General features: G+C 41.4%; 1 protein-coding gene across 2 annotated transcripts in view; it reads left to right on the top strand.

The window, feature by feature from the left end:
- NDUFAF5 (NADH:ubiquinone oxidoreductase complex assembly factor 5) overlaps window positions 1-2,189 on the top strand; it is a 33,489-nt gene extending 31,300 nt beyond the window's left edge. Inside the window, exons 9-11 of one of the 2 annotated variants that reach the window (XM_075564011.1) lie at window positions 1,533-1,616; window positions 1,833-1,915; window positions 2,078-2,189. In XM_075564011.1, the coding sequence (XP_075420126.1) occupies window positions 1,533-1,616; window positions 1,833-1,915; window positions 2,078-2,170 (260 nt within the window). In that variant the 3' untranslated portion in view covers window positions 2,171-2,189. Of the gene's footprint in view, window positions 1-1,532; window positions 1,617-1,832; window positions 1,916-2,077 lie in introns of those variants that run through there. The other variant, XR_012787250.1, reaches the window with a different exon arrangement.
- The last annotated feature ends 11,367 nt before the right edge of the window (window positions 2,190-13,556 follow it).

Genomic DNA, 13,556 nt, shown 5'->3' on the forward strand with positions numbered 1-13,556 from the left:
GACTGAATATTTAGTAGCTCCTGAGTTAACATTAAAATAGAACTCCTACAGTTTTGACCATTTACCCACTTGGAGCTGTGAGACCTGCAGTGAACAACACAGAGGGAGCCATAGCTGGCCTTCTCTTGCTTCCGTATTGCCACAAGGCAATGGTCAGACGTGCCTCTACTCTCCCATCTTTCTTTATCCTATTCTGACACCAAGCATTCATTCCTCCTGCAGCTCTTGCACCTATTCTGGATTCCACATTTCAGTTCCGTGGCCACACAGAACTCACAGACAGTACTCATGATGAAGGGGGTTTATCAGGGGAGCTAACAGGTTACCACAATCCAGGATCAGAAAGCATTAAGGACGCAGTCATTGGTCCAGAGCAACACTTCTCCTTGGCCTCTGCAGGTCTCCGCTTCTCAATCCCATCATCCTTTGACGTTTGCTTCTGTGGGCCAGGAAGTCCACCCACTGCTCTGCCTCTTGGTCCCACAGCCTCAGTACTGCTCATTTGTCCTGTCTCCTAGCATTGGCCTCTGGTGCCTCTGGTCTCGACCTCTGCCACTTTAGACAGAGACCTAGAATGTGCTCCACCTGACAGTGGTCCTGGTAGTTCTGCTCCTACTTCAAAGGTGGTTCATCCATAGAGCCAGGGGGTAGTAACAAACAGACTACTCCCCTCTATTAGTGTTGCCCTGTTTGCATATTCCCACCAATCATATGGTGAGTTACAGACACATGGATAGAAAAGGCCTATTAAGAAATGTCATTCCACTACAAGGCCTCTTGAAATTTAAATTACAGACACACATTCTTCTTCATTAGATCATGAGTAATGAGTTTGTTACTGATGATTCGTCTTTCAAGTCTCAGAAATCCAAAGGGCAGTTCTGCTTTGTCATATAGGGTCACTATATGTGTGGGCATGGATTAATGGCAGTTTCATTTATTTGAACCCTGTTTTTTTTTTTTTCGTTTATTTTTTTTTAAACATTTTCTTAGGGGCTCACACAACTCTTATCACAATCCATACATATACATACATCAATTGTATGAAGCACATCTGTACATTCTTTGCCCTAATCATTTTCATTTTTGTTTTCTTTTTTTTTTTACATTTTATTAGGGGCTCATACAACTCTTATCACAATCCACACATATACATACATCAATTGTATAAAGCACATCCGTACATTCTTTGCCCTAATCATTCTCAAAGCATTTGCTCTCCACTTAAGCCCCTTGCATCAGGTCTTCTTTTTTTTACCCCTCCCTCCCCGCTATCCCCTCCCTCATGAGCCCTTGATAATCCGCAGATTGTTATTTTTGAACCCTATTTTAACCAGAGAAGACAGAACATTAACAATTTGAGCCGGGCTTTTATGGTTAAATTTTGATCTCTTGAATAAGAGGGATAACACTTTGAAAATTGAAGTAAAATGTCTGTTAATTGATTTTTTTTTTACACATGATGCTGAAGAATGGGGAGAGTAATACTATCGGATATGAGTATTTACTAAACTCCCTGGTGTATGTTTCAGGGATGGGTGAGAGTAACTGTTCGTGGAACAGGAAAGCTCTCCTGCACCGAGACACAATGTTGGCGGCTGCCGCCGTCTACAGAGGTAAGGGGGCTGCTCCTCACTATGGACTTTGTGCCATATGTGGTTTCCTTAAATCCTGTTTCAGCGCCCTAGACTGCCTAACCCCTCACACGATGCAGACCTTCTCTCTTAAAATACAGATCCCGTAGTTCCATCCCCTTCTCCCAAATCGCCCTTGCTATCACTTTAGTGCCATGACAGCTTTTCTACTTGGAGATAACCATTATGTCTTTACAGAAATGTACAGAAATGAGGATGGTTCACTACCTGCCACATATCAAATCTATTACATGATTGGATGGAAATATCATGATTCACAGGTAATATTATGACAAATCACTCTTCTTAGTGAGCTCATATTTTTCTTTCTTTTTTTGTTTATTAACTTAGAGTCAGGGATTATTTATGAGACAGCACTGAAGTGTTTAATTGGGAATTTATGTGTATGTATTTCTAAAGTTTTTAATCTGTTTGATTTGCAGTCAAGACCAGCTGAAAGAGGCTCTGCGACCGTGTCATTTGGAGAACTCGGGGACATAAACAAACTTGTGTCACAGGAGAAAAAATCAAAATAAAGATTTTATTTACTTTTCATGGAGTCTGAATTTTCATCAGAAAATGGTAACTCTCACATCTGAAATTATTACATTTTGAAACAAGAAACAACATATAGCTACTTACTAATAAACTTTACTAATTAACCTAATTCTATATTCATATTTAGTCGCCATTTTGTTGCTGGCTGACAGAGGGTCTGAGGCCACTCGTGGCATAATGGTTAGAGAGTGGTTACAAGTAGGGCTGCTAACCTCAATGTCAGATGTTCAGGTGGACTTCCCAATTCCATAAAGATTTATCGTCTCAGAAACTCACAGGCACAGTTATTTTCTGTCTGACGTCAACTCCATGAACGAATTGGGTTTGGGCTAGACAAGGGGCCCCGGGACAGCCTATCACTATACAGCCAAAGAAAGAGACCAGGTCGATTAGAGGGCTTCTAAATTCATTTCTGCAAGCACTGACGAAGCAAACAGTTGGGTTTGCTGCCTCTGAACTGCTTCAAAAATCTAGTCACAATATAGCAAGTTACATACATTAAACTATATGACAAGAAAGTAATTTCGCAATAGTCCTTTGAGGCAATTATCAGGTTTTCAATGATCAGGCAATGGTAAAATAGTTTATGTTTCCCAAGGGTTTGGTTATAATCTTCATTACTCCAGGGCTTTAGCATCTATACTTACCTAAATGGCCATGCCTCCCCTTTCCTGGGTTAGAGCATCCTTGAGTGGTTAACAGGCTTTGCAATAATTGCCTTAAATAATTAACTGGTTTGAAACACTTACTGCAGCTGGAGATAGCTGTTGCATGCTTGGGTCCCTTTTTCTCTCTTTTAAAAAAAAATCATTTTTATTGGGGCCTCTTAACAGTTCTTATCACAATCCATACCAATATCCATTGTGTCAAGCACATTTATACATATGTTGCCATCATTTTCAAAACATTTTCTTTCTACTTGAGCTCTTGGTATCAGCTCTTTCTCCTCCCTCCCTCATGAACCCTTGATAATTATAAAAAAAATTTTTTTCATGTCTTATACCGACCACTGTCTCCCCTCACCCACCTTTCTGTTGTTCATGCCCCGGGGAAGGGGTTATATGTTAATCATTGTCATAGGTCTCCCCTTATTCCCCCCCACCTTTTTCCCTCCTGGTATTGCTATTCTCATTATTGAACCTGAGGTGTTTATCTGTCGTGGATTTTCTGTGTTGAGAGCTGTTATCTGTACCAGTGTACATGCTCTGGTCTAACCAGATTTGTAAGGTAGAATTTGAGTCATGATAGTTAGGGGGCAGGGGGTGGGTGGGGAGCATTAAAGAACTAGAGGAAAATTGTGTGTTTTGTCAGTGCTATACTGCACCTTGACTGGCTCGTCTCTTCCTGTGACTCTTCTGTTAAGGGCTGTCCAATTGTCTACAGATCGGCTTTGGGTCTCTACTCCACCCTCCCCCTCATTCACATTGATAAGATTTTTGTTCTGGGTCTTTGATGACTGATATCTGATCTCATTGACATCTCATGATCACACAGGTTAGTGTGCTTCTTCCATGTGGGCTTTGTTGCTTCTCAACTAGATGGCCGCTTGTTTGTCTGGGCGATAGTTTATTGTGCCAGCCTGGCCGATAAACACAAGTAGAATTAATTGAAGGGCGGAGGGATAAATGGCTCGGTGAGCCTCGCCTTGCTTGTTCTGTGCCTCAATTTAAAGGGGTACACTACCTTTGGGATGCCTAGCCTGTGGACAGTTTCACTGTAAGTTGAGGTCCCTTTAGTCCAACAGGATTGGAATGTTCGTCTCTGGAGCTAGGGACCGACAGTTGGTGACTTGCCTTGCTGTTTGCTGCCTGGGTATATATAGCCCAGCTCTCTCTACAGAAAGGGACTGGCAACTGGCGGCTCTCAAGCCCTAAAGGACTGCTTTATAATTTAACTGTTAATTTCTTGTATTATCTATCTGTATATAATTTAATGGTTCATTTCTTGTATTATATATCTATCTTTATAAATATATTTATATATAATTACTAGCAATTTGGTTTGTCTCTCTAGAGAACCCTGTCCAACACAGTCTTCAAGCCTTTAAGACCCCAGATGTATCTTTTGGTAGCCAGGCACCATCAGCTTTCTTCACATATTTGCATATGCATCTATTTTGTCTTCAGCGATTGTGTTGGGAAGGTGAGTATCACAGAATGTTGGGTTATTTGAATAGTGTTCTTGTGTTGAAGGAGTACTTGAGTAGAAGACCAATGTCTGCTACCTTAATACTTATATAAACATATGTACATAGATCTATTTCCCTATCGTTATATATATAAATAGATATATACATGCCTGTATTTAGATCTCTATAAATGTCTGCCGCCTAGTTCTTTCCTCTATTTCCTTTCACTTCCTCTTGTCCCACTGTCATGTTTGGCCTTCATTTTAGTTTCAGTAATTCTCTCAGCTACATCTCCCATGACCAAGCCCACCAGGCATCGAATGCCCCCATCTCCATCAATTTTAGATCACTTGTTTTTCCCTGGGGTTGTGGACAACCTACTTCTTTCCCCCACTTCCCCTTCTGTCCCCTTGTTTTCTCCTCTGAATTGTTTATCCCACCTATTTTATCTGGATAGATCTGCAGAGACAATAATAAGCACAAAAACAAGACAAAACAACAACAAAAATGACAAAGAAAAGCCTATAAATAGTTTCAGGTCTGTTTGTTGACTTTTATGAGTATTTTCTGGTCAATTCTGATGGGGTGCCACGCCCTGGCCGCAGTCTAATTTTGTTATTTCTGAGGACTTCATTGCTTTGTTTCCCTTGCTGCTCTGTTCATGCCCTTAGTGTTTAGCCCCAGTGTGGTGGAGTCATATCTGACACAGTTCCCATACTGTCTCTGTAGCGCTCTGGGTCAGTGAGGGCCATTGTGTCTTGTGGTGGGGCCGATCCTCTGGTCTCTGTGCATTGGATGTTCTGAGCATTAATCACATCCTCAGGACTTGGTGAGCCAGGATGTTTTGCGCTCTCTCTCCTTCCCTCTCCATTTGCTCCTGTGTGCTCTGATCAGATATGCCCCTCTCCTTGAGCCGTAGCTTCAGTGCTGTCCTCTGAAGTGCATTCTTCTGGGTCAGAGAAGGGGCATGTAGCTAGGATTGGGCTGGCCCCTGCAGACCTCTTTATTGGTTCTCTGCTTCATGCCGATATTTTACATTCACGTTTTGGCGCACTGAGTTGAAGTCTGGTCCCTCTCTCCCTCTCCTGTGGAGATACAAACAATACCCTCCCCTTGTGTGGGATAGTGCCCTGTTACCCTGCTATTCATGTCTTTTTGTTCCTCCTTTTTAGTTGGCTGCCTATGTATCCCTGGATTGGGTCTGGCCCATGCCATAGTACCTGGACCTCACTCCAGGAATGTATGTATATAGTAGCTCTTCTCCTATGACGCTTTTGCATTTTAAGCTTACTTCAGTGAATTCATGTACTTGTCTTTTTATGCTTGGCTTACTTCACTTAGCATAATTTTCTCCAATTCTTCCCATGTGGCGATGTGCTTCATGCGTTCATCACTGCTTTTTCAGGGTGCGTAGTACTCCACTGTAGGTTTATACCACATGTTTTTAATCCACTTGTCCCATGATGGAAATTTGGGTTATGTCCAACTCCTTGTGATTGTGAACTATGCCGTGATGAACATTGGAGTGCAGACGTCTGGCCGTGGTTTGTTTCTTGCCTCTTCTGGGTATCTGCCCAGTAGCAGTATTGCTGGGTCATATGGTATGTCGATTTCCATCTGTTTTAGATATTGCCAAATCAAATTCGATAGTGGCTGTACATACCTACAGGTCCACCAGCAGTGGACGAAAGCTCCTATCTCATCACAGCCCCTCCAAAACTTGTAACTTTCTGATTTTTTGAAGTGGACTATTTTTGAGGGTATTAGGTAGTATTTCATTGTTGTTTTAATTTTCATTTATTTTATGGCTAATGATCAGAAGCATTTTCTCATATGTTTATTGGCCATTTGGATTTCTGCCTCTGTGAAACTTCTGTTCATCTCCTTTGCCCACCTCCTCAGTGGGCAATTAAGTTTTTTCTTATTATAAGCAGAGTATTGTAGATTTTAGTAATAAGGCCTTTGTCTGATGTGTCATTGCTAAAGATGTTTCCCAGTCTGTGAGCTACTCTCTTATTACTCTCTTGGTGAATTCTTTCGATGTACACAGATGTTTTATCTTCAGTATATCTCACTTCTCAATTTGTGCCTCCTCTGTGTTTGTGTCCTTCCCTGTTTCTGTTAGCCTATTTATTCCCTTTAATAGCCTTGCTATTAAAGGAATATGTCTCTTTATTGAATTACTTCTTAACTTTTTAATTTTTTTAATATACATTGACACTTGTGAGAACCAGAATCCAGCAGACTGTGCCTTGTTTTTCCGGGTCTATATTTGAATTTTTCTTCTCTGACAGGTTTCCACCTTACACAAGTTTTGTCTTTCACAGGCTTTACTATAATACAAATAAAAAGGGATTTTAAAAGAGTATTGAAAATGAGAATTGAAATATAGGGGACATTTTCCACTAACTTTGAAGCCTCTTTGTATTTACTGCGTTTTCAGTGAATGTTTACACATCAGTATAGGTTCCTGTTCAACAATTTTAGTACAGATTGTTCAGTGATAGTGGCTAAATTGCCTCATCTTTTTTATTCTCCCTTTTCACACGAATCTGAGTTCTAATAATTACTTTTTCATCTGCATGACCTGGGATCACCATGATTTTAAACCTTTGCTTAAACACACACACGCATTCCCAAGTCAGTTCTAACACATATATAGATAGCAGTCCTATAGGACAGAGTAGAATTGATCTTAATTTTCTTTAGGTAAGAAAAAAAGGATTTTAAACCATTGTGGAAACAAAGATGTGTAAAAGTACCTAGAGAGTAATGAAAGGTTGTGTTCGCTTTGTGATTTCTTTTGACATTTCAGGCCTGAAACCATATGAGCTCACTGTCTTTTCTTCGTCTAGTTGGGCAGGAAAGACAGGAGTTCACACTGCCTCACAATGGCTACATTGACTCTGGGTTTCAGGGACATAGAGACAAGGACACGGCATGAAATCTGGACTGTTGCTGTGCCTCTTACCTGGAAAGGGGAGGGAGGGAGGTTACAGAAAACCTGCCCATAGTAGCAGATGCACCAGAAAGCTAGCCAGTGCTGGGAGGTCCACCACTCACAGGATAAAAACCTAGCTCTTCTTCCTACTCAGCTCTAGGATCAGCTGGGGGGCCCTTTGGTATTGTATATCAAAGCACTTCACCTCTCTATAAACTCACTCCCTAAGAGCCTTTTCTCTGACTCTGGTGTGAGTGCTGTATCCCTTCTCAATTCTTTGTTACAAACAGGAGAAGCTCAACACGTTGAGTCACTTCCCAGTAACAAATCCATAACCGTTGGTATTCCGTTATATTTTGAATTGAATCAAATTCTATGAAAAGCATACCCTCTTTAAGATTTGTTACCCTTAATAACCAGTTTTATCTATCCCTGCTATCTTTAGCTGGGGGTTCCACTGCTGTTAGAAATGACATTCGTCTGAGTTGCTCTTTGGTTTTGTTCAGATTTTGGTCGTAGTTTTCCCCTTAACATAAAAGTACCTATGTAGTCAAATTTGGAGGAAAAGAATTTTAGCTTTTCAGAATTCAGAGTTGTCATTGTTGGATGCCATCAAGTTGGTTCCTACACACAACACAAAGAAACACTTCCAGTCCCGCACCGTCCTCACGTGTTCCTATGCCTGAGCCTGGTGTTGCAGCCACTGTGTCCGTCCCTCTTGTTGATGGTCTTGCGCTCCTTTGCTGCCCCTCTACTTAAGCAAGCATAATGCCCTGCAGAGACTAGTCTCTTCTGACAACGTGTGCAAAGTATGCGAGGTGAAGTTTCACTCTCCTTGCCTGTAAGGAGCCTTCTGGCGGCGGTTGTACCAAGTCAGATTTGTTTATCCTTGGAGCAGTCCATGGTACTTCCAGTATTCACTAGCACCCCAATCCAAATGCATCAGTGCTGCTTCCATCTTGCTTAGTCAATGCCCAACTTTCACATGCATTTCAGGCCATGGAAAATGACATGGCTTGGGTCCGGTGCACCTTAGTCCTCAAAATAACATGCTTGGTTTTCTGTACTCTAAAGAAGTCTTGTGCAGCAGATTTACAGAATGTAGTGCATCTTTTGATCTCTTGTCTGCTGCTTCCAAGACCATTTATTGTGGATCCAGCAACACAAAATCCTGACTACTTCAATATTTTCTTCATTTATCATGATATTTTTTTTGGTCTGGTTGTCCAAAGACAATTTTGGTCTTTACACCAAGTTGTAATCCATACTGAACGCAGTAATCTTTGACCTTCATCAGCAAGTGCTTCAAGCCCTCCTTACATTCAGCAAGCGAGGTGTGTCGTCTGCATGTTGTAGGTGGTTAATAAGCTTTCCTCCAATCCTGACGCCGCATTCTTCATATAATTCTGTTTCTCTGGTAATTTGTGCAGCATACAGATTGGGTAGGAATGGTGAGAAGGTACAAACTGGTGGTACACCTTTCCTGATTTTAAACCACACAATAGTCCCTTGTTCTGTTCATACAACTGCCTCTTAATCTGTGTATGAGTTCCTCATAAGCATAATGGAGTATTCTGGAATTCCCAGTCTTCTCAAAGTTAGCCATAGTATGTGATGATCCACATAGTCACATGCCTTGGTGTAGTCAATAGAACACAAGTAAATATTTTTCTGGTATTCTTTGCTTTCAGTCAAGATCTATCTGATATCATCAATGCTGCCCCCTTTTCCACATTGTCTCTGAATCCCACCTGAACTAGCAGCTCCCTGCTGCAACTGGTTTGGGGTGATCTTCAGTAAAATTTTACTTGCACGTGATACATCAGTGATACTGTTCTCTAACTTGTGCTTTCTGCTGGGTCACCTTTCTTTGGAATGGGTAAAATATGGCTCTTCAAGTCAGCTGACCAAGTAGGATTTAAACAGCACCCATCAACACTTGAGAAATTAAAGTTTGTGAGTTTCTGTGGGTTGTTTCAGCCGTTTTCAGAACTCAGGAACATGAGGGAATATATTCAGTGGCATCTGTTGATTCTGATTCGCAGCGACTCTGCAGGACAGACTAGAACTGCTCCCGTGGGTTTCTCAGACTGAGACTGTTAACTGGTGGAATGGAACTGCTCCCTGTGGCTAACAGCCAGCGCCCTCATAACCTATAGGGTACACCACCAGGGGAGGAGTTGGGGAAAAGCAGGGAAGAGTTGAACATTTGGAACATCATTAATCTCCAGCTCCTTGGAAAAAGTATGGTAATGATTTTTCTAAGATTTTATTATCACAGAGGATATGACTTAACAGATAATATTTGGTATATGTGGATAAAATGCATGAGCTTTATAAATCTCATTGTCCTCATCTTTTGAGTGAGTCTAATGGGAGTTTTTATATGAGATCTCTGACACCTGTTGGCTGCTTGGTGACTTGGGATTATTTCCTGCTTCCTAGTAGGATTCTGAGAAGACCTGGTGGCTTTATGGCTGTGGGCAGGGCTGCTGGCTGCAAGGTCAGCAGTGGAAAACCACCAGCTGCGCTACAGAAGCCTTTCTACCCTGCAAAGATTTACAGTCTTGAAAACCCACAGGTGCAGTAGAACTCTGAGTCTGGAGTTTTGAGGAGGAGAATTCTAGTGGTAGTAAATTGAATTGTGCTTCTAAAATCTAAAGTCTTAGCCTCTGTACCTGTGGATGAGATTCTACTTGGAACATGGGGGGACTTTCTTTTGTTATCTTTACTGAAGCTATGCCAAAGTAGAGTTCTAAATCTAATCATATCTGGATTACAAATAGAATCAAATACACACAGGATGAAGAAAGAGGCCAAGGAGCACCAGGGAATGACCCGAACCTCAGGCTTCCAGCAAGAAAGACCTCCTAAGTCTGCCATGCTCTGAATTCAGACTTCTGGGACCCTAGACTTTGAGAAAATAAATATCTCTCCTGGAAGCCACCTACTTGTACTTTTCACTAGGACAGGTCTAGGTAACCATGACATCGAAGTTGTTGCCTGGGGAAATTCCAAGATGGGAGTATGTATGAAATTCCAAGATGGGAGTATGTACACTTGTAAAGCCAAGATTGCTTTGTAGAAAGGATTTCTAATGGGATTTGCTGAGAGAAAAGCTAATTGTATACATGAAATATATGATGTGATTGTAAAAAGTTATACTTTATATGTAAAATACATGTACAAAGCTTTTATATATAAAGTAGTTTATATATACAACTTTATGAAATAAATCTTGTGTATTCTCTTAGTGCCATTTTCAAGCACTAGGTGGGAAACAAAACAAAACTGGTTGTCACTGAGTCATTTCCAACTAAGCAGCCCTCTATAGGACAGGGTAGAGCTGCCCTTGTGGGTTTCTTAGAGTGTAACTCTTTATGGCAGTAGAAAGCCTCACCTTTCCGCCCCCAGAACAACTGATGGGTTTGAACTGCTGACCTTGCGGTTAGAAGCCCAACTCTCAAAAGTACACCACCAGGGCTCCTAGGTTGGATCCTAGTTTGGAGCCATTGCCCCAAACTCACTGCTATGGAGTCAATTCCAACTCAGAGATCCTACAGGCCTGATTTGAACGGCCTCTGGACCCTTCTGAAGTTATGAATCTTTAGGGGAGCTGAAAGCATCATTTCTCCCATGGGGAGCTGGTAGGTTTGAAACGTAGCCTTGCAGTTATCAGCCCAACTTATAACCCACTAGGAGCCCTGGTTGTATAGTGGTTAAAGCACTTGTGATTAGCCAAATGGTTGAATGTGAGATAATATAGAGACAAGGGTTCCAGAGGATACAATCTGTAGGAGAAAACTTACATACAAAAGAGGTGCCCGGCTATCAAAAGAGAGTGTCTGGGGTCTTAAAGGCTTGAAAGTAAGCAAGCAGCCATCTAGCTCAGAAGCAACAAAGCCCACATGGAAGAAGCACACCAGCCTATGAGATCATGAGGTGCCAAAGGGATCAGGTATAAGGCATCATCAAAAAAAAAAAATCAAATCTTACCGTAGTGAATGAAGGGGGAAATGCAGAGTGGAGACCCAAAGCCCATTTGTCGGCCACTGGAGATCCCCTCACAGAGGAGTCTAGGGGAGGAGATGAGTCAGTCAGGGTGTGATGTAGCACCAATGAAGAATACAGCTTTCCCCCAGATCCTAAATGCTTCCTCCCCCAACTACCATGATCCAAATTCTACCTTGCAAGTCTGGATAGAGCAGAGGTTGTACACTGGTGCATACAGGAGCTGGAGGCACAGAGAATCCAGGGTGGATGATACCTTCAGGACCAGGGGCGATAATGGGAGAGTAGAGGGTGAGTGGGTTGGAAAGAAGGAACTGATTACAAGGATCCACATGTGACCTCTTCCCTGGGAGAGGGACAGCAGAGAAGGGGGGAAGGGAGACTCCGGATAGGGCAAGATATGACAAAATAACGATGTATAAATTACCAAGGGCATATGAGGGAAGGGGGAACGGGGAGGGAGGGGGGGAAAAAAAGAGGACCTGATGCAAGGGGCTTAAGTGGAGGGCAAATGCCTTGAGAATGATTGGGGCAGGGAATGTATGGATGTGCTTTATACAATTGATGTATGTATATGTATGGATTGTGGTAAGAGTTGTATGAGTCCCTAATAAAATGTAAAAGAAGAAAAGAGAAAAAAATGATTAGGGCAAAGACTGTACAGATGTGCTTTATACAATTGATGTATGTATATGTATGAACTGTGAAAAGAATTGTATCAGCCCCAATAAATTGTTAAAATAAATAAAAGAAAAAAAAAGAAGAAAAAAAGGCACAGCCAGAGGTAGGGTATGGGGGTCCCTGCAGTATAGGCACTCCGGGGCCTGGTACTTTATCAGGGGTAGGTTTAATTACATTCCCTGCATGTAGCCTGCAACATGTGACAGGATCACACAGAGACGGTTCACAATGTGAAGGTTGGACAAAACATTAACATATCCAGCCAAGTTAGTCATAGACAGGAGGGGAGAATGAGACTGGGAACATAAAATAACTGCTAAGTTTGCAGACTGCTGCCTTCTGCAGCTTTAGTCAGGAAACGGGGCAAGTGTCTGTCTGTCTCAGTCAGACAGACTGACCAGCCATTGTTTCCTCAGCTCCCATGGCTGAGCCATCAGCTTTCTACGGGTCATGAACCGTGAAAGGTGGTGGTTCTGTCCCATTTGCCCAAGGAGCAAACAACATTTCCCTTTTTAAAAAATCATTTTATTGGGGGCTTATACAATTCATCACAATCCATACATACGTCAATTGTGTAAGGCACACTTCACTTGTACATGCGTTGCCCTCATCATTCTCAAAACATTTGCTTTCCGCTTGGGCTCTTGGAATCAGCTCTTCATTTTTTCCCCTCACTCCCCATTCTGCCCTCCCTCATGAACTCTTGATAATTTATAAATTATTATTATTTTATCATAACTTACACTGCCCGATGTCTCCCTTCACCCACTCTTCTGTTGCTCATCTCCCAGGGAAGAGGTAATATGTAGATCCTTGTAATCAGAAAATATGTATACTTTTAATACTGATTATAACAGCTCTTAACAGAGATGGAGTGGAAATATTTTATCGTGGGTTAACTTCTATCTAGGAAAGAAAGTGAATAGTATAAATATTTACAGTGACCATGTTATTCCTTCATAAATTATAATTGACCTTTCCTAAGAATCACAGTTCAATTGTATTAAGCACACTTGTACATCTGTTGCCATCAATATTTCCAAAACATTTTCTTCCTACTTGAGCCCTTTGTATCAGCTCCTCTTTTTTCCCCTCCCTTCCCTACCTGCCCACCCTCGTGAACCCTTAATCAATTATATATTATTGTTATTTCATGGGATTTTTTTCATTATTGTTAATCTTATCTTCAGGAAACTAAATCATAATCTGACCTGTCCTTAGAGACTTAGAATAGATACTTGGCATATTTTAATTCTCTGCCTGGATATTTGACTTATTTATCTTGCTGGTATAAGGATACTAATATGAGATTAATAGTACTTTAAAAAAAAAACACCTCAAACTCACCACTGTCACATCGATTACAAATTGTTCATGACAAATATGGAAGTAATATCTCACTATGTGATTTTAAAAAGGTTTATAATCTACGATGATTGAAAAAATCTATCCAAAAGTCTTTTATATGTTTCTGTTTAAAAAGAAAGTGGTGCTTCTTTCCCTTCCCTTTGAGTATGGCTGAATTTCGTGACTCCCTAAAAATAGACTAGGAGAATAACTGGTGTTTCCCACACTGAGTCAGCCTGTGGCTTTCTCTTTGTTT

Source organism: Tenrec ecaudatus, chromosome 12 (assembly GCF_050624435.1).
Source record: "Tenrec ecaudatus isolate mTenEca1 chromosome 12, mTenEca1.hap1, whole genome shotgun sequence".
In the NCBI taxonomy this organism is placed as follows: Eukaryota; Metazoa; Chordata; class Mammalia; order Afrosoricida; family Tenrecidae; genus Tenrec; species Tenrec ecaudatus.